This window comes from Mustela nigripes, chromosome 17 (genome assembly GCF_022355385.1).
Source record: "Mustela nigripes isolate SB6536 chromosome 17, MUSNIG.SB6536, whole genome shotgun sequence".
Classification (NCBI taxonomy): Eukaryota; Metazoa; Chordata; class Mammalia; order Carnivora; family Mustelidae; genus Mustela; species Mustela nigripes.
Genome location: NC_081573.1, coordinates 8,222,223 through 8,241,926, shown reverse-complemented (window position 1 = coordinate 8,241,926; position 19,704 = coordinate 8,222,223). Strand labels below are relative to the sequence as shown.

The following is a 19,704-nucleotide window of genomic DNA, read 5'->3' as shown; positions in this document are numbered from 1 at the left end:
GCCTAGAGCCTCTCCCCAGGCCTGGCTCCCCTAGGCCTGGGGGGGGGCGGGGGGGGGGGGGGGGGGGGGGGAACTCTCCATCTATGGGGAGGGGGGAGCTGGGAAGCTGGCAGGAGGCCGGGGGGATGGAGGAGACAGCTATGCGGTGGGACGAGCCTGAAGTGCGGGAGGCCTAGGGGAGCCAGGCCTGGGGAGAGGCTCTAGGCTGGAATGGGGTTCCTGGGCAGCAGAAGGGGTCCTAGTGTGGTTCAGGAGCCCTGAGCCAAATGGCACCCATCTGTAGAACTCTGGGTTCTGGGGAGACTTTGGGGTCACACGGGTAGACCATGAAGCATCCCTACACGTAGTTTGCATGCCTGGGTGAGATCAGAAGGCTCCCTGGACAGGATTTGGGACTTTTTCCCGGGAGCTTCTGCACACACTTGGAATCCCATGGAAGGGTCTCTGTAGGATCCAGGGACTCCTGGGTAGAGAAGGGGTGCTCTGGGCTGGGCCAGGCCTCTGACCCCCGGGCCCCCACAGGTGCTGCTGGCCCTGTCAGCGCATGTGGGCTCGCTGGAGGCGGAGAAGCAGCGGCTGCGAGCCCAGGCCCGGAGGCTGGCCCAGGAGAACGCATGGCTGCGGGAGGAGCTGGAGGAGACGCAGCGGCGGCTCCGGGCCAGCGAGGAGGCCGTGGCGCAGCTTGAGGAGGAGAAGAACCACCTCGAGTTCCTGGGGCAGCTGCGACAGTATGACCCGCCGGCAGAGAGCCAGGTGCTGTGGGGGGCTGGAGGCACTGGGGCCCCCCTTCCTCCCTAGACACCCCACAGACCTGTACCCCCACCATGGGCCCTCAGTGCCCCAGATCCTCCTTCCAAAGATCTGGACCCCTTGACAGACTTCCACAACCCCCAGACCCACTAGAATTTCCATAGAAGTTTCCACAAAGTCCCCAGATCTCCCAAGTCCTCAGAACCACCCCCTCACCCAGGCTCTACTACCTCCCTCAAACCCTGAGATCCAGGACCCCGGTCTCTAAAGCAAACTCCCAGCTTCTTGACACCGCCCCCTTTCCTGCCCTCTGCAGCAGCCTGAATCCCCTCCTCGGCGAGACAGCCTGGCCTCCCTGTTCCCCAGTGAGGAGGAAGAGAGGAAAGGTGGGTGTGGGGGAGCCCACAGTTGCGGGGGGCACTCAGGCACAGGGGAGAGAGGCTGAGGCTGAGACTGTGAGACCCCGAGGTATATGTCTGGGCAGGGGAGCAGGAGCATGAGGTCAAGTGCCTGGGTCAGGGCAGGTGACAGCCGAGGCTGGCAATCGGGAAACCAGGCAAGGTGGCCACAGTGCCGCCGGCCAGGCTGACCCTGTGTTCACATCCATCACCTGGCTTCCCAATCTCAAGAGCTCCAGTGGGGGCGACAGGGGCATCATCCCAGGGGCCAGTGGGGCAGTGAGGCAGCTACAGTCCTGGGGTACGTTCTCCCTTTCATGGGACAGGGAGGCTGGGACGACAGCAGTGCCCTGATGCCTGGCCGCCCCCCAGCAGGCTCCGAGGCAGTGGGGGCCGCAGTGGCTCAGCAGGGCGGCTACGAGATCCCTGCCCGCCTTCGGACCCTGCACAACCTCGTGATCCAGTACGCGGGCCAGGGCCGCTACGAGGTTGCAGTGCCACTGTGCCGCCAGGCCTTGGAGGACCTGGAGCGGAGCTCGGGCCACTGCCACCCTGACGTGGCCACCATGCTCAACATCCTGGCGCTGGTGTACCGGTGAGCCCAGGGCCAGTGTGGACCTGTTGTTGGGGGGTGGGGGCTGGCGTCCTGCTCTGCCAGTGCGGGACACCTACGGGGGGGCTAGGCAGGGACCTGGGGAAGCCACTGTGACCCAGGCGAGGAGTCAGAGAACAGGCAAGACACCCCAAAAGAGCAGGAAACAGTTCTGAGGTGGCCGGAGGCTTGCCAGCAAAGGGAGCCTGTGCTCGATTTGGAGGGCATGGAGACCCCAACAAGGGACTGCGGAAGGGCGGCACCCCAGCATGGCCAACCCTCTCCATCCCTGGGCCTCCTCACAGGGACCAGAACAAGTACAAGGAGGCCACAGACCTTCTCCACGATGCCCTGCAGATCCGGGAGCAGACGCTGGGCCCTGAGCACCCTGCAGTGAGTGGGAACCTGAGAGGGAGAGTGACGGGGCCCTGCCTCCCCACACCCTGACCTGCCTCCCCCAACCCTCTTCCCAATACCCTGACCTGCCTCCCCTGACCTGACACCACCCCTGCAGGTGGCCGCCACCCTCAACAACCTGGCGGTGCTCTATGGGAAGCGGGGGCGTTACCGGGAGGCTGAGCCCCTGTGCCAGCGCGCCCTGGAGATCCGGGAGAAGGTACTGCCCCTGCCGGGCCCTGACCCTGGCCCGTCCCTGCAGAGTCCCATGTCCACCAGTTCTTCCTACTTGAACCTGATGTGCTCAGTTCGGTGGCTCTCACTCAATCTCGTGACCACGCCCCCCTTAACTTTTAGTGAACTCCCCTGATCTTGACTCTTCTGCATCACCTCACATGCCCACAGTTCTTCCAGTTCCATAGGACCACCCTGACCTCAACCTGATGAATCTCGTTTGTGTAACTTCTACCCTCTGGTCCACAACCTCCTGTAACTCTCACCATAGATCCTATGAACCTTTCCTCGTGACCCCCATTACCTCTGCCGGCATCACGCGGCTCACCCATGCCCCCCGACCCCCAGGTCCTGGGGAGCGACCACCCGGACGTAGCCAAGCAGCTCAACAACCTGGCCTTGCTGTGCCAGAACCAGGGCAAGTTTGAGGAGGTGGAGCAGCACTACGCCCGTGCCCTGAGCATCTACGAGGCCCTGGGCGGGCCCAACGACCCAAACGTGGCCAAGACCAAAAACAACCTGGTGAGGGCGCTGTGGGGCACAGGTACCTCTCAGCCCTGGGGCTGCCTGCCACAGCCCCTCCCCCCCCCCAGGCACCCACTGGCTCAAGCGAGCCCCTAGAGCAGGGGTCTCCTAAGACCTGGCCTCTGAGCCGGGCTCTGACCAGTGAGGTCACCTGGCACATAGAGGATGTGGAAGCCTCAGGAAACACACAGGTTGGTGGGGCTAGAGGACAGTGCCAGAGGTTTATTGAGCACTAGACCCCCATCTCAGTCCTTGAGGGAAAGCACCATCCATTTCTTAAAGGACCCCAGGAGCTAAGTGCTCCTGTTGTCCCATTCTGCAAATAAACTGAGGCACAAAGGTTATGTCACTAGTCCATAGTGGAGCAGGAATTAGTCACCTGCCCCAGGTCACGAAGTTGTGGGGGAGGGGAGGATGTGCCCAGGGGAGCTCCAGATCTGAGCCTCGATCGCCCATCCTCCCTGCAGGCCTCGGCCTACCTGAAACAGAACAAGTACCAGCAAGCAGAAGAGCTGTACCGAGAGATCCTGCGCCGCGAGGACCTGCCTGCCCCTCTGGGTGAGCCCCCTACCCTGCCCCCGCCCTCCCCCACCCGGCGACTGCTCCATGTCCTCACTGCACTGCCCCCCTCTGTTCCTAGGAGCTCCCAATGCAGGCACAACTGGTGACACCGAACAGGTGAGGAGGGAAGATGGGCTTGGCTTCCGCTCCTGGGGCGGGGACTGGAGGAGAAGTGGGGCTGACTGGGGTCCTGGCGCCCTCTCCAGACCCTTCGTCGGAGCAGCTCCTTCTCCAAGATCCGTGAGTCTCTAAGGCGTGGAAGCGAGAAGCTGGTCTCCCGTCTCCGAGGCGAGGGGATGGCAGGGGCAGCCGGGTGAGTGTTCGATCGGGGCAGCGAAAAGCCCCAACAGCTGCAGCTTCTGTAACCCACACTGCTCTGTCCTGTTCCAGAACTCTCCATGGTTCCCATCACCTCTGTCAGTCACATCCGGTGCCAGGCAAGCCTTGTCTAGAGCAGGAGGCAGATGCTGTGGGCCTCACCCTTCCACCCTCTTCTTATAGGATGAAGAGAGCCTTGTCGCTCAACGTGCTGAATGTGGACGGTCCAAAGGCTGCTGGGACCCAGGTGAGGGGAGCACCTGGGGCAACAGTGGAGTAGGGAGGGGGCTGGGCTAGCAGGCCCAGAGGCAAGGGAGGAGGGGTATGCCCGGGCTGGTGTTGGAAGGGACCCGTGAAGAGGAGAATGGACAGGTCCTAGTTGGGCTAGAGCCCGAGGGACAGAAAAGCAAGCCCTGGGAATGCTCAGTGGTGACCCTCATGGCACCCAGAGCAGAGCTGGGTCCTGCCCCGCGCCCACACCTCCCCTGTGCCTGTCTGCAGGTCCCCCATCAGCACCTGAGCAAGACCACGCGCACCCTCAGCACCAGCACCCAGGACCTGGGCCCCCGCTGAAGGGGACAGGACGACATGGCTCTAGCTTCTCAGGAAGAGTGGGGAAGGGGGGAGGGGCAGCCTTTCATCTCCCTGAGTTTCTCCCCACCTCTTAGGGGCTCCCCCTATATGGGACTCCCTCGCTCCTCCTGCAATTAAAGGCTGTAGATTTGGAAGCCATAAATGTCTACCTGAGGTTTCCTGTAAGGCCCAGAGACCACCTCTAGGCTGCTGGGCCTCGGGGCCAGGTGAAACCCCTGAGTCGCCCCACACCCCTCCCGGGCCCTGTGCACACCTTGAGCTACAGCTGCTGCGCGATCTGCTCTATCCTCCGCAGCGTCTCCTCTGATTCCAGCTGCTCCAGACTCAGCAGGGACAGGCCCAGCTGGTCTTCCTGGGGTGTGAGGGGAGAGGAGTCAGCTCCAGGTGGGGCCGGACGGCGGGAGCACTTCTCCACAGGCCACCTGGGACGCCAGGGGCCAAGACTTGAGAACCAGTAGTGACAGGGGGTGGCCCGCACGGGGGCTATGGGACGGGATGCTGGAGCCTAGAAACACCCACCTAAGGGGGAACATGCCATCCCTGGAAGCAGAAGCTAGGCCTGAGGTAGGGAGAGGACAGCCAGCCAGTCTCCCACATGGAGGATGGGTGTGGCCGCTCCCCTGGGCAGGGCTGGGGCTTGGGACCTTCGTCAAGGAGCGTCGCCTCGGAAGAGTGGAGGGAGGGAGGGTGGGCCCCTCCAGCTCACCCGGTGGAACGGCTGAGCCATCTGCCTCAGGAAGTACTTGGCTACTTGGACGCCCTCATCCACGGTCAGGTTGAGGTTGGCGTCCGTGAGGTGCTCCTGGATCCAGCGGGGCAGCTTCCCGCGCTTGTCAGCCCGGGCAAACCGCTGTCAGCAGAAGCGCGAGGGAGGAAGGAAAGACATGAGGCCCCTGTCAGGGAGCCCGGGCCTCCTTCCCCATCTGGAAAGGGGGTAGGGGGCACAGCCCGGTAGGCCGACACCCCTGCACCCATACCTTGTCGGCAAAGACCATGAGGCCATAATCTGTCTTGCCACGGATGGCCCGACCCACGCACTGGGCCGCGTGGCGCATGGCGTCGAAGGTGAGAAAGTCGTTCTCGCGGATCTGGAACTGGTCCCGCAGGTACTCCAGCCGTGCCTGCCCGCGAGAAGAGCGCCCCTCCTGCATGCCACCTCAGTCCCAAGGGGAGGGCCCCAGAACCCCAACTGTCCCAGGGAGCCGCGGTGCTGCTCACCTTGAGAATGCGGCTCTGGGTGTAGACGTAGGGGACACCGAACATGATGACCGCGCGCCCGTAGTGGTGCACTGCGGAGCGAGCATGAGGCAGGGGATGGGTTACTGGGGGGTGATCAGAGCAGCAGACCCCGCGGGGCCCGGGGACTGAAGAAGGGGGAGGTCCCTGCGTGAGCCCAGGCTGCGGGTGTGTTGGGAGATCGGGGGTCATCCCCTGCAGGAACAGAAATAGCCAGAGCTCCAGGCAGGCACCTGGGGAGGGGAGAGCCCGGTCTACTCACCGAAGTCGATTCCCTCAGACACTTTTCCCCGGGCCACTGATAGCAGGATGGCTCCACGGCCATTCTCACAGGCCTGGGGAGGGGAGCGAGACAGGAGACAAGTCCCCTCAGAACTGCCTCCCCTGGGCCCCCTGCGCGCAGTCTCCCGGCACCCCCTGCCCCGTTGCCCACCTCCTGGTACTTCTCCAGGGCGACACTGGTCTCAGCCCCATCCTGCGTCTCAATGAAGAGCAGCTTATTCCTCTGGATGTTTTCAAGAATGCCCTAGGGGGAGGACAACAGGCAGGTCAGGCTGCAGGTTGGCGGAAAGTGGACTAAGGGCACAGGCGTCCTGTCTCGGCTCAACTCTGCCCCGACCCCCGTGCAGCCGACTACCTCTCTCCCCGGGCCCCGGTGGCCGGCACAGACTCGGGGGTGGAGTCAGGGGGTGGCTGCTGGCTGGCTTCACTCCTGGTGGGAAGCTGTGATTCCAGGCACGGAACATCATCTTCCGGACAAGTGGGGCAGGCATATGGCCCAAGGTGGCTCCTTCAGCGGGGTGAGTGGAGGCGAAGTGGGACCCTCCACCCACCCTGCTGGTACTTTAGTGGAGGAGCCAACATAGGCCAGGGGGAGCCGGGTTGAGGCTGCCCAGAGACTTCCATGACCCTGCACTAGCTCTGTGAGTGATCAAGGACAGACACAGGACAGAACGGAGGGTCCAGAAACACACCCCCATACAGATGGCTCACCTGTACCCCTTGGCGGAGGGCAAGTGCTTTCTAGGGAATTGGGCTTCAATGACTGGAGCTTCATAGAGGGAGAAAAAGAACCTTGACCCTGACCTTACACCACACACAAAGATGTGAGGTATCTCACAGAGCCAGATGTGAAAGCTAGTACTACCCGGCTTCTAGAAGAAACACAGGACGTGATCTTCAGGAGCCTGAGGTAGGCAAAGCTTTCTTAAATAGGACACACTAGACTCAAGATGCGGACCTGGATGGCCAGCAGCCACCTTTCCCACGGTGTGGGAAGCACCCCGCTGAGGACGAGACCAAGGTCTCGACCGAGTGGACAAGGCTTCCCTGCCCCATTCCCTGGAGTGTGGGTTACCCTAGAGGCACCTGCTTCCACTACCCGAGAGCTGGGCTGTGGTGCCGAAGCAGAGATGTCACAGTGGCCACCACGCCCTCATCCTGCCGGCCATTCGGGACCTGGCTGTGGTGAGCCCCACTTCCAGAACACTCCATGACTTCACCCCTGCACTGTCCTGCAGGGTCTGGATGTTGGGGGGCAGAGGGGACTAGGGTACGCTACGCCATTTGTTCTTTGAACTGTATTTTATATACTGTCCTGTCCTCTATGATGCATGTCACCACTTACAACATGAGACCAATGAGAAAGAGCGCCAAGAACTGAGGAGAGGGGGCCTTTCCCGGGGAACGGGCAGCTGGGCCTACCTGTTCATACCAGGAGGCCACGGTGCTCTCCATGTACTGGTAGCTGGTGAAGAAGGCCACGATGCCATCGGGGACCACGGCGGACATCTCCAGCAGGAGGTTCCCATAGTTCCGGATCACCGCTGGGTGGGGCATGGTGGTGGTGAGAGGACATGCACGGGTCCTGTTCCCCCTCCCTTGTCAGAGGTTTCCTAGCTAATGCCCCGTCTTGAATTCAGGGTGCCTAGAAAATGCCACTGAGGCCACCTGGAGGTGGAGGGCTCCACACCTCTGGACGGCTCTTCACACAAATTCCACGTCTCTTCCCAGGCCCCTGGGAGGACTGCGTCCCCCGCCCCTGCCCCCAGAGTTAGGCGTGGCCATGTGACTTGCGCTGGCTAACAAAAGGGGCACAGAAGGGGTGGTGGGTCACTTCCGGGTGAACGCCTTCAGGAGGCATTACCAGGACCCTTCCCGTCACATGTCACCCCCACAGGGGTGTGTCCAGTGGAGCAGGTTCCCAGGGTGAGGAGACATGGGGCAGGCCCCTGCCAACCCACAGTGGCGCATACCGTGAGCAAGACGTGACCGCGGCTCAGACTTGGGGTTATTTGTTACCACAGCCTGAGACCCCCCAATATACCCGCCCCAAGAACCCGTCAAGCTGCCCCATGAGCAGCATACCAATATCCTCCCGGGTCTCAAATTTGGAGCTGATGGCCACCTGGTCATTGCCACGACCGATGATCTGCAGAGAGCAAGAGATGTCCGGGTAAGCAACCGGCAGCAACCATGCCGACGGGCTGGTGGCCTGCTGGTGTAGGGCTCGGCTTTGCAGGGACACGGCGCCCTTGAGTGAAACCTCGGCTCCCCTGTCACCCGCATGGCATGGACAGATGACCTCAGGCCCGGAGAAGATGAGCCGCCCACCACGAGTCACGTGGCAAGTCAACAGCAGTGGCAGAACCGACCCCATCTGCCCGCACCACTGACCAGCAAGTCCATCCTGCTGGCCCCAGCCCCCAGGCCACGCGGTTCCCGCAGGACATATATCCCCATGAGTTCGCCAGCCACCAGGCCCAGGGCACCCCCAGCACCCCCTGCCGGCCTCCACAGACAAGGCAGGACGTGGCCATCACTAGTCTTCAACCCCCAAAGGGCGATTCCAAAAGCTGAGCCAACTTCAGAACTCCAGGTACTTAACTCTGGTGCCAACTCGTGTGGTCGCGACCCCTGCCCTCACCTGAGTCCACTCAGGGTCCTGGCTGACCTCCCTCTGTCTGCCGGCTTAAAACATGTTCCTGCCAAACCAGGACTTTCCCTGGCCATAGCTGCCCCAAACCCACCGAATGTCACACCCCACACAGCACCTGCTTGGTTTTTTCAAGTCTGGGAAATTCTCACTTCTAGAATACATCTGGCCCAAGGAATTTGGAGAAGGGACTGAAGACTGTTTTACAAAGGAGACTGAGACAAAGCAGAAGGTTCATCATCAAGGTCATGGCCAGAGGACGAACTAGGCAGAGCCCACATTAACCAAAATGTTGACCGAGTGCCCACCGGCACTGGGCCCTGGGCCGTGCAAGCCGCTCTCTCACAATCCCCTCAACCACCCCGGGAGGTCAGGGAGGAAGCACTCCCACTTTATAGATTAGAAACTGAGGCCTGGGGAATCACACCCCCAAAGAGAAGTCACATCAAGCCCAGATCTGTCTGAACCCAGAGTCTGTGCCCTCAGCTCTAAAACTCTTCTGCCCCATCAGCAGGGGAAAGAGAGGGAGGAATGGAGGCCCACCACCCCTGGCCCAGCACCCACCCTCTCCCACGCACCATGGGGCAGAGGCAGACCCGGGCCAGCGTCATGGTGAAGGTTGCCATGGTGACAGGGTGGAAGTCCAGAATCTTGGGGTAGATGTCCAGGGGGGACAGCGTCTATTGCAGGGACAGTGGGAGGGATCTTAGCAGAACTGGGCAGAAACCGGGAGCCCCACAGTGGAGGGCTGGGGACGGGGACGGAGAAGGGGTCTCACCCCCGATGTGATGATCACTGACTGGAAGCGCTCGAACACGGGTTTGATGGCCAGTGAGGCATCCATGCAGCTGCAGGAAGCGGACGGGGGTGGTGAGGACCACTCTGGGGCCCCCTTGGTCTGTTCACGCCCCCATACTGGGGTCGGGTCTCACCTGAAGTGCAGGATGGGGTTGGCAATGGTGGGAGTCCTGTCATCAAAGGGCTCAATGATGATGGTGAAACCTACAAGCAGGTGAGACTCTTGGTTACCGGTCACTGCCATGCCCACCCGGCCACTCTCTCCTGCCCCATTAGTGACTGGGACCAGCCACTGGTTCCTCAAGCTTAAAATCCAGGCGTCGGGAGCCCACAGTACACCCCAACCTGCCCACTTCTCCCAGGGCCGACACCCACCCAGGAGTGTCATGAACAGAGTGCACCAAAGGTCCCTCAGAGTCTCCCGGGGCCACAGGAACCAACACCCCCACTCAAGCCTAAGCCTGGAGCCTTCCCCCATGATCCTTGTCTCTAAACCATCAGTCAGGTCGGCTCTGCCTCCAAAGCCTATCTGTGATCTGACCACTCTCCCCGCCCCTCCCCCACCATCACCTCTAGCCTGGACTATTGTAGTCACCTCCCTGGGCTTCCAGCTCCCACCTGTACTCCCTTCCCAGCAGCCAAAGGGACCCTGTGAAATCCCGGGTCAGATCACATCCCTGCCCTGCTCAGAGGCCCTGCACAGCTCCCCAGGCCCCTTCCAGAGTCTGAGATTATCTTTGAGACCCTGCCGTGCTGACCTCATTTCCTCCTGGCTCACAGGCCGCCTCCTGCCTAACTTTCCAAAAACGACCAGGCTCACTCCACCCCAGGGCCTTTGCACTGGCTGTCCCACAGCCAGAAAAGGTTCCCAAGGCAGCTGGTTCCATCTGGTCATTTGGAACTCAGCTCAAATGTCAGCGCCTCAGGCTTCCTTGGCCACTGCAGGCATGCTCCAACATGGCAACATTTTTGTTTCTTGTGAAAACTGTCCCTTTCTGGAATTATCTTTCTTATTTATTTGAGTCTCTGTTACCTGTCCTCCCCTCTGCAATGTAAGTTCCAAGAGTTCAGGAATGAGACCCCTCTTGGTTTCTGGGGGAGCCTGGGTGGCTCAGTGGGTTAAAGTCTCTGCCCTCAGCTCAGGTCATGATCCCAGGGTCCTGGGATCGAGCCCTGCATCAGGCTCTCTGCTCAGCAGAGAGCCTGCTTCCCCCTCTCTCTCTGCCTACTTGTGATCTCTGCCCAATAAATAAATAAAATCTTTAAAAAAAAAAAAAGGTGAATGAATGAATGAATTCATATATTCAACTTCACTTAATTAAAAAAAATATGGTGCCTGAGTAGCTCAGTCATTAAGTGTCTGTCTTTGGCTCAGGTCATGATCCCAGAGTCCTGGGATCGAGCACCACATCGGGCTCCCTTCTAGGCGGGAAGCCTGCTTCTCCCTCTCCCACTCCCCCCGCTTGTGTTCCCTCTCTCACTCTCACTGTCTCTGTCAAATAAATAAGTAAAATGTTAAAAAAAAAAAAAAAAAAAAACAGGGGCCCCTGGGTGACTCAGTGGGTTAAAGCCTCTGCCTTCGGCTCAGATCATGATCTCAGGGTCCTGGGATTGAGCCCCGCATCGGGCTCTCTGCTCAGCAGAGAGCCTGCTTCCTCCTCTCTCTCTGCCTGCCTCTCTGCCTACTTGTGATCTCTGTCAAATAAATAACTAAAATCTTTAAAACAAACAAACAAACAAACAGTCCTCTGTGCCCTGTCCTGTACTAGGGACAGTGGGAACCAAGATAGCTCTGGACCTGCCCTCTCCAGGCTCACAGTCTGATGACAGAGGCACAGTCCTGTCCCCAGAGTGACCACTCAGAGTAGACAGGGCTGGGACAGGGAAACCAGAAGGAGGGGGGCTTGACCAGCCTGGGGGTCAGGGAGGGCTTCCTGGAAGAGGGAACATTTCTAACAAGCCAAGCCTGAAGGAGCAGGAGATAATGGGGGGCTGAGGAATACAGGGACAGATGTCCCAGGTAAAACAGTGTGAGACGTTGGTGGATGGGGAAGTGGGGAGGAGAGGAAAAAGCTAGTCCCAGAAGGAAGATGGGGTGGGACAGGGAGGGGACTGGACACAGAAGGAAGCTTCTAGTGGGACTCGCTGCTGACAGGTCCTGGGTTTGGGGGACAGCCTCTCCATCCTCTGGGCTGGTGCAGCGTGTCAAGAGGCCTGACCTGGTTTCCGGGATACAACAGTAATCCCTGGGGATCAGACTGAGCCCTTGGCCAGCTTAATGCTGAGGGAAGGGAGGGAGGGCTGACCAGTAAAGCTTCAGGAACACTTCCCCTCTCCCTGGCAAGCTGGACGCCTGAGCACTGTTCCCCACCCCAAGCACCGGGTCTCCAGAGAGAGCTTTCCAGCTCCTCTGTCCTCCCATCCCGCCCCAGGTCCCTGCCCCTCCCTTGCTCAGAACCTCCTATGGCTCCCCACTTCCTGGGAGTAGAAGGGCCAACTCCTTACCAGACCATACAGGGGGAGTGACACCCCAGAGCTTCTCTGGCCTCACCCCCCCACCCTACTCCACTCTGCAGCCAGAGGGAGCCTCTGAAAATACAAATCTAAGCATGAGGCTTGCCGAACTCAAGACCTATCAGTGGAACCGCCCCACACTCGGAACAAAGCCCAAACTCCTGAGCCCAACCCTACAAGGTTCTGAGCGGCCCCGCCCCGCAGACAAGCCTCTGGTCTCCGCGGGGATTCTCATTCTGGCTGCTGGGGGGCCTGGCACAGGCAGAAGATAAGCTTACCTTTGGCATAAGTGCTGACGAGGGTGGCGAAGTTAGCCAGAAGGGTGAGGGGAGAGAAGTCGGCAAGGTCAGCGATCTCCAGGGTGTGCAGGAGGGAGCGGAGACGTTCGGCACAGAATCTGGTGCGGGAGGCCAGACGGCGTCAGGGGGGCAATGGAGAGCCAACGGGACAGTGACCCCCTCCGCCACCATCAGCGTGCGGTCACACATGCCACCCCATGCGACTAAGTGGTTGCTGAGGACAGAGGCTGGGGCTGTTTCAGTCACCCGTGTCTCCACACTCTACACCTACACACACACACCAGTGATGAGACCCTCCAAGCACGTGGTCACATGATCTCATGCACATTCTTGGTCCGAAGAGGAGACCCACAGCCACACCGAGCATCCCAGTCCTACACGGCCACACACACACACTCACACCCATGGCCGCTTCCACTGTCGGTCACATGTGGCCATCCTGATGACACACAGAGTGTCAGAATCCCACAGACTCACAGAGGAGTCTCACACCCTCACGTGTGTGCACACACACACGGCCACTCAGTCACAAACACTGACAGTCAGGCTTGACACTGTCGCCCCTCAAGGGCAGGTCATAGGGCAGGAGCACCTGGCTTCAGAACCAGGCCGATAGTCAGAGTTCTAGAACCGGCCTCCAAACATCATGGCTTCAAGTATGACTTCTTGATGCTCCCCACCCTGGCTGGATCAGGCGCCCCCTCGGGCCTCCCCCATCTCAGCCGTGCCAGCTCACAGTTGTCCCAGTCCAGGGACGGGTCTCCCCCGGCACAGAGCAGGCACTCAGGGAACATAACTGGCTGGGAGCCTATCTCTGCCTTCATGAGTCTCTCATGAAGAGGGACAGACAATGCCACCCCAAGGGCCATTCCACTCCCCGAGATGCAGGGCAGCCAGGGCCTTCGGAGCCCTATAGACCTGGCTTCACGCACCTCCCCCATGAGGAGCTGTGACGCTGGCTGATAGCTTGCTGTCTCTAGGCCACACTGTCCTCGTGTGCAGCCAGGGACGCTGTACTGAGAGCCCACAAGATACAGAACCTCAAGTGGTTAGCTCATCACTGGGGGTCAAGACGGGGAGTTATTTCTATCATGGCTTTCTCATGTAACCCCCACAGAAACCAGAGTAAAGGTGACCACTCCATTCCCACTCAACAGAAGAGGAAACTGAGGTTCAGAGAAGACCCATGACTTATCCAAAATAGCAGAGGAATAGGACAGAAGGCCCCACCCCATTCCTGGGTCCACGCTCTGCTTATTGCGCGCCGGGGAGGCTGACCCACCCCACAGACTGCCCGGTGGGGTCATTCCTGCCCTCAGGTTTCCGGGGCACAAAGAGAAGCACTGGCAGCAGACTGGGGTGCAAGGGATCCACAGCACCTCTCCCCCTGAAGGTCCCACTGTGCTGGGTTCTTGTCCGGGGCCCCCCTCCAGGGCCACTCCCTCCCCGGCTACCCCTTGGTCGGACGGCCCTCACACAGGCTCCTTCTACCTGGATCGCTGATTCCCGACACTGGCACAACATGGCAGCTCAGGCCCAGAGGCTGAGGTTCGGGGAGGGCCCAGGGTCTGGCCTCCCACCCCACCCCCACCCCCAGCCGCGTGGGGCCACACCTGAGGGGCTTGCGCTGGATGCACACGCGCTGGGCCAGGCCGCTGAGGAAGGCCGGGGGGCTCTCCTGCACCACGTGCTGGACCCGCAGCCGCCACTTGACATACTCCAGCAGCCGCCGCAGGAAGCCCAGGAAGTGCTCTGCCGTGCGGATGGAGCCTGGTACGGCCTCTGCGGGAAGAAGGCATCAGCCACTCCGGTGGCTGGGAGCGGGCCGGGTGAGGCAGGGTGTGGGTGGCAGCTGAGAGCTGGGGCTCACCCTGTAGCACCTCATCTGGAAGCACGGGGTTGGCCAGGTGGGCGTCAGTCTCCCGCGCCGCACTGGCCTCCCGCAGCCCCTCCACCAGGCGGCGGTACTCCTCCCGCAGCCGCTGCTCATCCGTCTCCTTGATCCTGCGGGCGAGGTGGGACAGGCAGGGGATGTGCGGGGGATGCAGGGACAGGGCAGCTGGCCCTGTGGCCACGCTGGGCAGAAGGGGGTTCCTGGAAGAGGCTCAGGCAGGAGCGGGATGTGGAGCCCCGACCTGAGCACCGTCTTCTGCAGGGTCTCCAGGTTGCCCTGGCAGCGGTCCAGGGTCCGACGGGTGAGGTTGACGCTCATGGAGTCGATGCAGACGTTGTCTGGGGAAGACAGGGGAGGAACCCGGGCTCGGTCAGGCCGCTGGAGCTGCTGGAGCCGCGGCAGAGGGGCTGGCGCCCACGTGCGTCCCCGTGCGCCCCACTCCCGCCTCACCAATGTTGTGGGCCTCGTCGAAAACCACAACGGCCTTGCGGGCCAGCTCCTTGGACACCAGCTCTGCAATCTTGGGGTCCAAGAGGTAATGGTAGCTGTAAACCACCACGTTGGCGTGCAGGATCTGGGGGCCAAGACGGGCAGGGTTAGCCCAGCCCACGTGAGGTGCGACACTGCCCTGCCACCCCTCGCCCTGTACCCCCATTAGTCCCACTCTCCCCCAGAGGCCAGGTAAGACAGACACAGACAGACAGACACAGGCAAGGGACAGAGAACAGCTAATGGACAGAGACAGACGGACATGCAGGTGGGCCGATGGGCTACCCCGCACTGCTGCCCTCCTCTGCCTGACCCCCAGCAGCCTCCTCACCGAATACCGGGCAAGGAAGTAGGGGCACCAGCCCTGGCGCCGCCCCAAGGCCTTCAGGTCATCCAGGTTGTAGATCCCAGCAGGGAGAGGCACCTGGCGCCCATGGACATCAAACTCCTGGGGCGAGAGGATACACGGGGTCAGGGAGGCCGGCTACTACAGCCAACCCAGTCTTTTTCCCTCGGCCCGGCCGGCAGGCACCTCGTAGAAGCGGCAGTGGGGCAGGCTGGGGTCCTGCTGGTACTGCGCCCGCACATATGAGGCTGTGAGGCTGTGGCATTTCCCGTCGACGTCTTTCCCAAAGCGCAGGGGCATCACCTGGAGGCAGGGTGGGAGAGGGCACGGCTCAGCGCCAAGATGTTCAACCACTCCTGGAACCTGGGGCTCTACACCTGTCAACAAGGTGGGACGGGGTAGGGGGGTGGTGCTGGCCTGTTCCATCTGCAGTGAGAATGAGGAATTCTGGGGGAAACTTAAACCGCAACGGTTTTATTATTAAAGAGTTAAGACACCAGGGAGACCTTAACCACAGGGGGTGTAACAGCAGTGCGACTGTTAGACCCTTACACTGAGCTCAGGGTTGTGAGTTCCAGCCCTGTGTCTGGTACGGCAAGGAGACTCTAGTTCATAACACCATATTGCGTATTTCCAAGCTCCTGTGAGAGATCTTAAAAGTTCTCATTACAAGAAAAAAATTTCTGTGACTGTGTAAAGTGACAGATATTAACTAGACTTACCATGGTGATTATTTTGCAATATACACAAATACCGACACATTACATGGTAAACCTGAAACTAAAGTTATGTAAGTTATATGTCAATTTTACCTTGATTTAAAAAATCATCTCACCTAATCTTTATTTTTTTTTAAAGATTTTATTTATTTATTTGACAGAGAGAGATCACAAGTAGGCAGAGACAGGCAGAGAGAGAGAAGGAAGCAGGCTCCTTGCTGAGCAGAGAGCCCGATGCAGGACTCGATCCCAGGACCCTGAGATCATGACCTGAGCCAAAGGCAGCAGCTTAACCCACTGAGCCACCCAGGCACCCCGCTTTCTTTTAATTATTGAGATATAATGGACATATAATACTATTAGTTTCACGTGTACAACATAATAATTTGATACTTGTAAATACCGCAAAATGACCATCACAAAAAGCCTAATTAATATCCATCACCCCACAGTTACAATTTTTCTTTTTTACTTTCTCGGTTTTTTTAAAGTAAACTCTACAGCCAATGTGGGGCTTGAACTCATGACCTGGAGATAAAGCATCGCGTGCTCTACTGACTGAGCCAGCCAGGCACCCCTCTTAGTGACTTTCAAATATACAGCAGAGTATCATTAATTATAGTCAACACACTGTCAGTTACATCCCTGTGACCTGCTTGCTTTATAGCTGGCAGTTTGTACATTTTGACCCCCTTCGCCCATCTCACTCCTGTTCTCCCCCCTTGCCCAATCTTATCAACTGTATAAAGCTGTGTTTTACAGAAAAGACTGAAGCCCCACTATAAAAAATCACCTTTCCAAAAATACGTGACTAAGGTTTCTGAGCCAGGAAACCTGGCCTGCTAGACTCCACGAACAGCCTTTTTTAACCTCTCCCAGGCTGGGGAGGTGTGTTTTTCTGGGCCACCCGACCAGGAGTCAGAGTTTGACATGTGACAAGTCTGCAGGTGGTCCCTGCCTGCCGCCCTGAGGGGTCTGGTTTACAGATCTAGAACTCCGGTCAGATGGAGGTTTCTTCAACCCTGAGACTGGGGGCAAGGGGAGAAATGGGTACACACCTCAGGATGAATACACAGGTTCTTCCGGGAGCTCAGAGCCAGCCCCAAAAACGGCAGCTTCTCACCCTCCTGCTTCTCATAGAAGTTGAGCAACTTTCGCAGCTCTTCGATCACCTGTTCCCGTGGAGGACAGAGGGGGACTCGGGCGTAAGACCCTGCCCAGCCTGGCCCAGCCCCTTCCCCAGCTTCCCCAGCAACCCCCAAAGCTATGAGGGCAACCAACAGGGGGACCAGCAAGTCCTGCAGGACTGGGGGAGCCCCAGGATTGGCCCTGGCTCACCTTCTCAATTTCAGGCACCGTCCTCGAGCAGTAGATGAGCTTAGTCACCTCCAGTGGATACGCCTGCCGGTGACAGTAGACTCAGCCTCCATTGGACCCCTTCCCTCTGCCCCTCTCCCCGGTCCCAGGGGTCACTTACCCTCTGGTATGCCATGATCAGGGCCAACAGGGACACTGTCTTCCCAGTGCCTGAGGGCATCTCCAGGACGCCATGACCCTGCATGTTGAGAGGAAAGACAGAACTTAAGGGACACAAACTCTGGGGACCACTCCCGGCATGCCACCATCTAGAAATATTGGGACCACAGCAATTAAAACTCTAGGTCCTGGGGGTAGTGGGTTTGAACCCCACTTTTGCCACCTCGTTGTTGAGTGGTCTTAGGCAAGTGTCTTCACCGATGTGGCCTCAGTCTCCTCATCTCTAAAATGGGCCTGGGGGCACCTGGCTGGCTCAGCTAGGAAGAGCATGTGACTCTTGATCTCAAGATCGCAGGTTCAAGCCCCGCAAAGGGTACACCGATTACTTTAAACACACACACACACGCACAATCTTTAAAAAAATAAATAAAATGGGCCTAATAAGCACTTCTTCAGATCACAACTGTGAGGATTAATGAAAAACTGACGGTTACATATTTAGCATGGTAGCTGATATGCAGCGACCCATTTTTTCTTTTAATTTAGCAAACACTTCCACAGCACCTACTCTGTGCCTGGCACCCCTTCCAAGTGTCTTACTCATATCCGGGTTTCTCCATCTAGGCTACACTGACGTATGGGAGGGGGGCTGTCCCCTGCACTGCAGAATGCTTAGCAGCACCCATGGCCTCTACCTACCAGATGCCCACTAGTACGCCCACTCCACTAGTATGACAAGCAGGAATGTCTCTGGACTGCCTCTGGGGGTCAAAATCATCCCCAGTTAAGAACTGCTGCCTTACTTACTGAATTAACTCCCATAACCTTCCCGTGAACCTCTGAGGGTAGGCAATGGTACTAAGCCTATTTTACAGAGGAGAAAGCTGTGAAACAGGGAGATGAAGGGATTCGCCCAAAGGCACACAACTGTGGGTCTAGGATTCCAACCCAGAGAGCCGGCTCCAAAGCAACGCAGCGGCTGATAAACGTTAGGTGCTGCTGTTTTAGGTAACAGGAGCTTTAGGAGTGCCAACTTCCCCAGGACCTCATATTCCTAAAACCCCGAGGTCCAGCAATCTCCGTGCTTAGACCCACGGGGCGTAGTGCACCTGCCGGTGGGAAAGGCTGGGTCGGGCCCACCCACCTTGGCGTCCAGTGTGCGCTTGAGCTCCAGCATGTAGGAGAACTGCTCCGGGTAGATGTAGTCGTAAGGGAAGTAGACCAGCAGCCCGTCCACGTTGAGCCTGGCGGCAGGGGGCGACCGGCTCAGTCCCTCGCCCCCGCAGCCCCTCTCCAGCCCCCACAGTCCCCAGCCATCCGGCCGAGAGGGGTTACTTGCCGGCGCCGGTTTCCCGCGAGGGTCCCCCAGTTTCCCGGGAGCCTCGGGTCCCTTCGGCATCTCCTCGCTGACCATCCCTGTTACCGCCCCGCAGGTCCCCGCCGCTCTCCTCGCCCCACTCCTCCGGCAGCCCCTCCCCCCGCCCGGGCCCCGGGCGCGCCCACTAATCCCCCCATCTTTCAGACCCCACCCCACCCCCGAGCCCACTCGCAAGCAGCGCACTCAGGACCCCTTCTCACTTCATGGCGCCGGCCGCCGAGAAAAGCGGCGTCGACCCGCCTCCCTCATGAATATTCAGGACGCAGGATCGGTGGGGAACTCTCCAGGTGCCGCTCCACCTTTCTCAGGACTCCATTGGCTGTTCCCTCCCGTCACTCTACTGGGCGGGGACAATGCGCGTGCGCACGGCAATGTTGGGGGGGCGGGCTCCCGGGAGAGGCAGTGCCGGAGGCGTTGCTGAGGATCGCAGAGTAACGAGAACAACACATGAAGGAAGAGAACCGAGATAATCGATCCCATTCACTAGGATTTGGTCTTCCTGCACCTGCCCAGATCGTGCAACAGTGAATGGAGTCTAAAGGAACTGACAAGGAAATTGAGGACCCTTATGGAGCCCACGAGTTAGGAATAGCTTTGTCGCACCAGACTAACGTGTACCTATAAAATGCCTGCTGTATGCTAGACTTCTCTGGGAGGAAGAACTCCTCCCGTTTAGTGAGCGCCTACTGTTTGCCAGATTCTGCCCGCATCAGGCAGTAATGCAAAGGCATCGTGGCTTGGTAGCTAAGGTGTGGACTCTGGAACCAGAATGCCCGGGTCCAAATCCCGGCTCCACTGTCTGCCATCCCTGTGACTGTGGTCAAATTAACTTGACACCTGCAAGGTAGGAACAATTAGATTATTCACAATGTAGGGGCACCTGGCTGGCTCAGTCAGTACAGCACGGGACTCTTGATCTCAGAGTCATGAGTTCAAGCCCCACATTGGGCATAGAACTTACATTAAAAAAAAAAAAAGTAAAAACAAATATTTAAAAAAAGAGATTACGATGGAGATGATGCTTAAATTAACCCGCATAAAGCATTTAAAACTGGGTCTAGCAGATACTCAGGATTCAGTAGGTAGGAGCTTTTGTGCAATTGCTCAACAAATAAATATGAGGTCTCTACTGTGTGCCTGACCCTGTCCGAGGCCCTGGGAACACAAAGGTAACAAGACAGCCCCTGTTTGTGTCCTCAAAGAACGGACTTTAAACATACATGTGGATATATGGTTACAAGTATGACAAGTA

The 19,704-nt window shown here is 58.8% G+C and overlaps 2 protein-coding genes across 8 annotated transcripts in view; one reads left to right on the top strand and one right to left on the bottom strand.

Moving 5' to 3' along the window:
- The window catches only part of KLC3 (kinesin light chain 3), an 8,350-nt gene extending 3,753 nt beyond the window's left edge, over positions 1 to 4,597 (top strand). For 2 of the 4 annotated variants that reach the window (XM_059383843.1, XM_059383845.1), the window contains exons 3-13: positions 523 to 753; positions 1,067 to 1,136; positions 1,524 to 1,743; positions 2,046 to 2,133; positions 2,255 to 2,356; positions 2,719 to 2,892; positions 3,363 to 3,453; positions 3,536 to 3,573; positions 3,663 to 3,769; positions 3,958 to 4,021; positions 4,276 to 4,595. In XM_059383843.1, the coding sequence (XP_059239826.1) occupies positions 523 to 753; positions 1,067 to 1,136; positions 1,524 to 1,743; positions 2,046 to 2,133; positions 2,255 to 2,356; positions 2,719 to 2,892; positions 3,363 to 3,453; positions 3,536 to 3,573; positions 3,663 to 3,769; positions 3,958 to 4,021; positions 4,276 to 4,347 (1,257 nt within the window). In that variant the 3' untranslated portion in view covers positions 4,348 to 4,595. Of the gene's footprint in view, positions 1 to 522; positions 754 to 1,066; positions 1,137 to 1,520; positions 1,744 to 2,045; positions 2,134 to 2,254; positions 2,357 to 2,718; positions 2,893 to 3,362; positions 3,454 to 3,535; positions 3,574 to 3,662; positions 3,770 to 3,957; positions 4,022 to 4,275 lie in introns of all 4 variants that reach the window. The other 2 variants (XM_059383844.1, XM_059383842.1) reach the window with 2 other exon arrangements.
- On the bottom strand, positions 3,770 to 18,733 carry ERCC2 (ERCC excision repair 2, TFIIH core complex helicase subunit). Of its 4 annotated transcripts, none has more exons than XM_059383837.1 (24): positions 18,653 to 18,733; positions 18,219 to 18,318; positions 17,076 to 17,153; positions 16,937 to 16,999; positions 16,657 to 16,770; positions 15,066 to 15,182; positions 14,865 to 14,981; positions 14,495 to 14,618; positions 14,286 to 14,382; positions 14,021 to 14,154; positions 13,764 to 13,932; positions 12,130 to 12,248; positions 9,472 to 9,541; positions 9,318 to 9,387; positions 9,118 to 9,219; positions 7,972 to 8,035; positions 7,309 to 7,430; positions 6,038 to 6,130; positions 5,867 to 5,939; positions 5,587 to 5,657; positions 5,346 to 5,489; positions 5,075 to 5,218; positions 4,622 to 4,720; positions 3,770 to 3,904 (listed from the first exon to the last, which is right to left on the bottom strand). In XM_059383837.1, the coding sequence occupies exons 1-23, from the start codon at positions 18,655 to 18,657 to the stop codon at positions 4,628 to 4,630; spliced, it is 2,283 nt and encodes a 760-aa protein (XP_059239820.1). In that variant the 5' UTR covers positions 18,658 to 18,733; the 3' UTR covers positions 3,770 to 3,904; positions 4,622 to 4,627. The 4 variants fall into 4 exon arrangements, with proteins under 4 accessions (XP_059239820.1, XP_059239822.1, XP_059239821.1 ...); XM_059383839.1 differs by lacking the exon at positions 18,653 to 18,733 and adding an exon at positions 18,414 to 18,520; XM_059383838.1 differs by lacking the exon at positions 3,770 to 3,904 and adding an exon at positions 3,949 to 4,034.
- Positions 18,734 to 19,704: the final 971 nt, after the last annotated feature.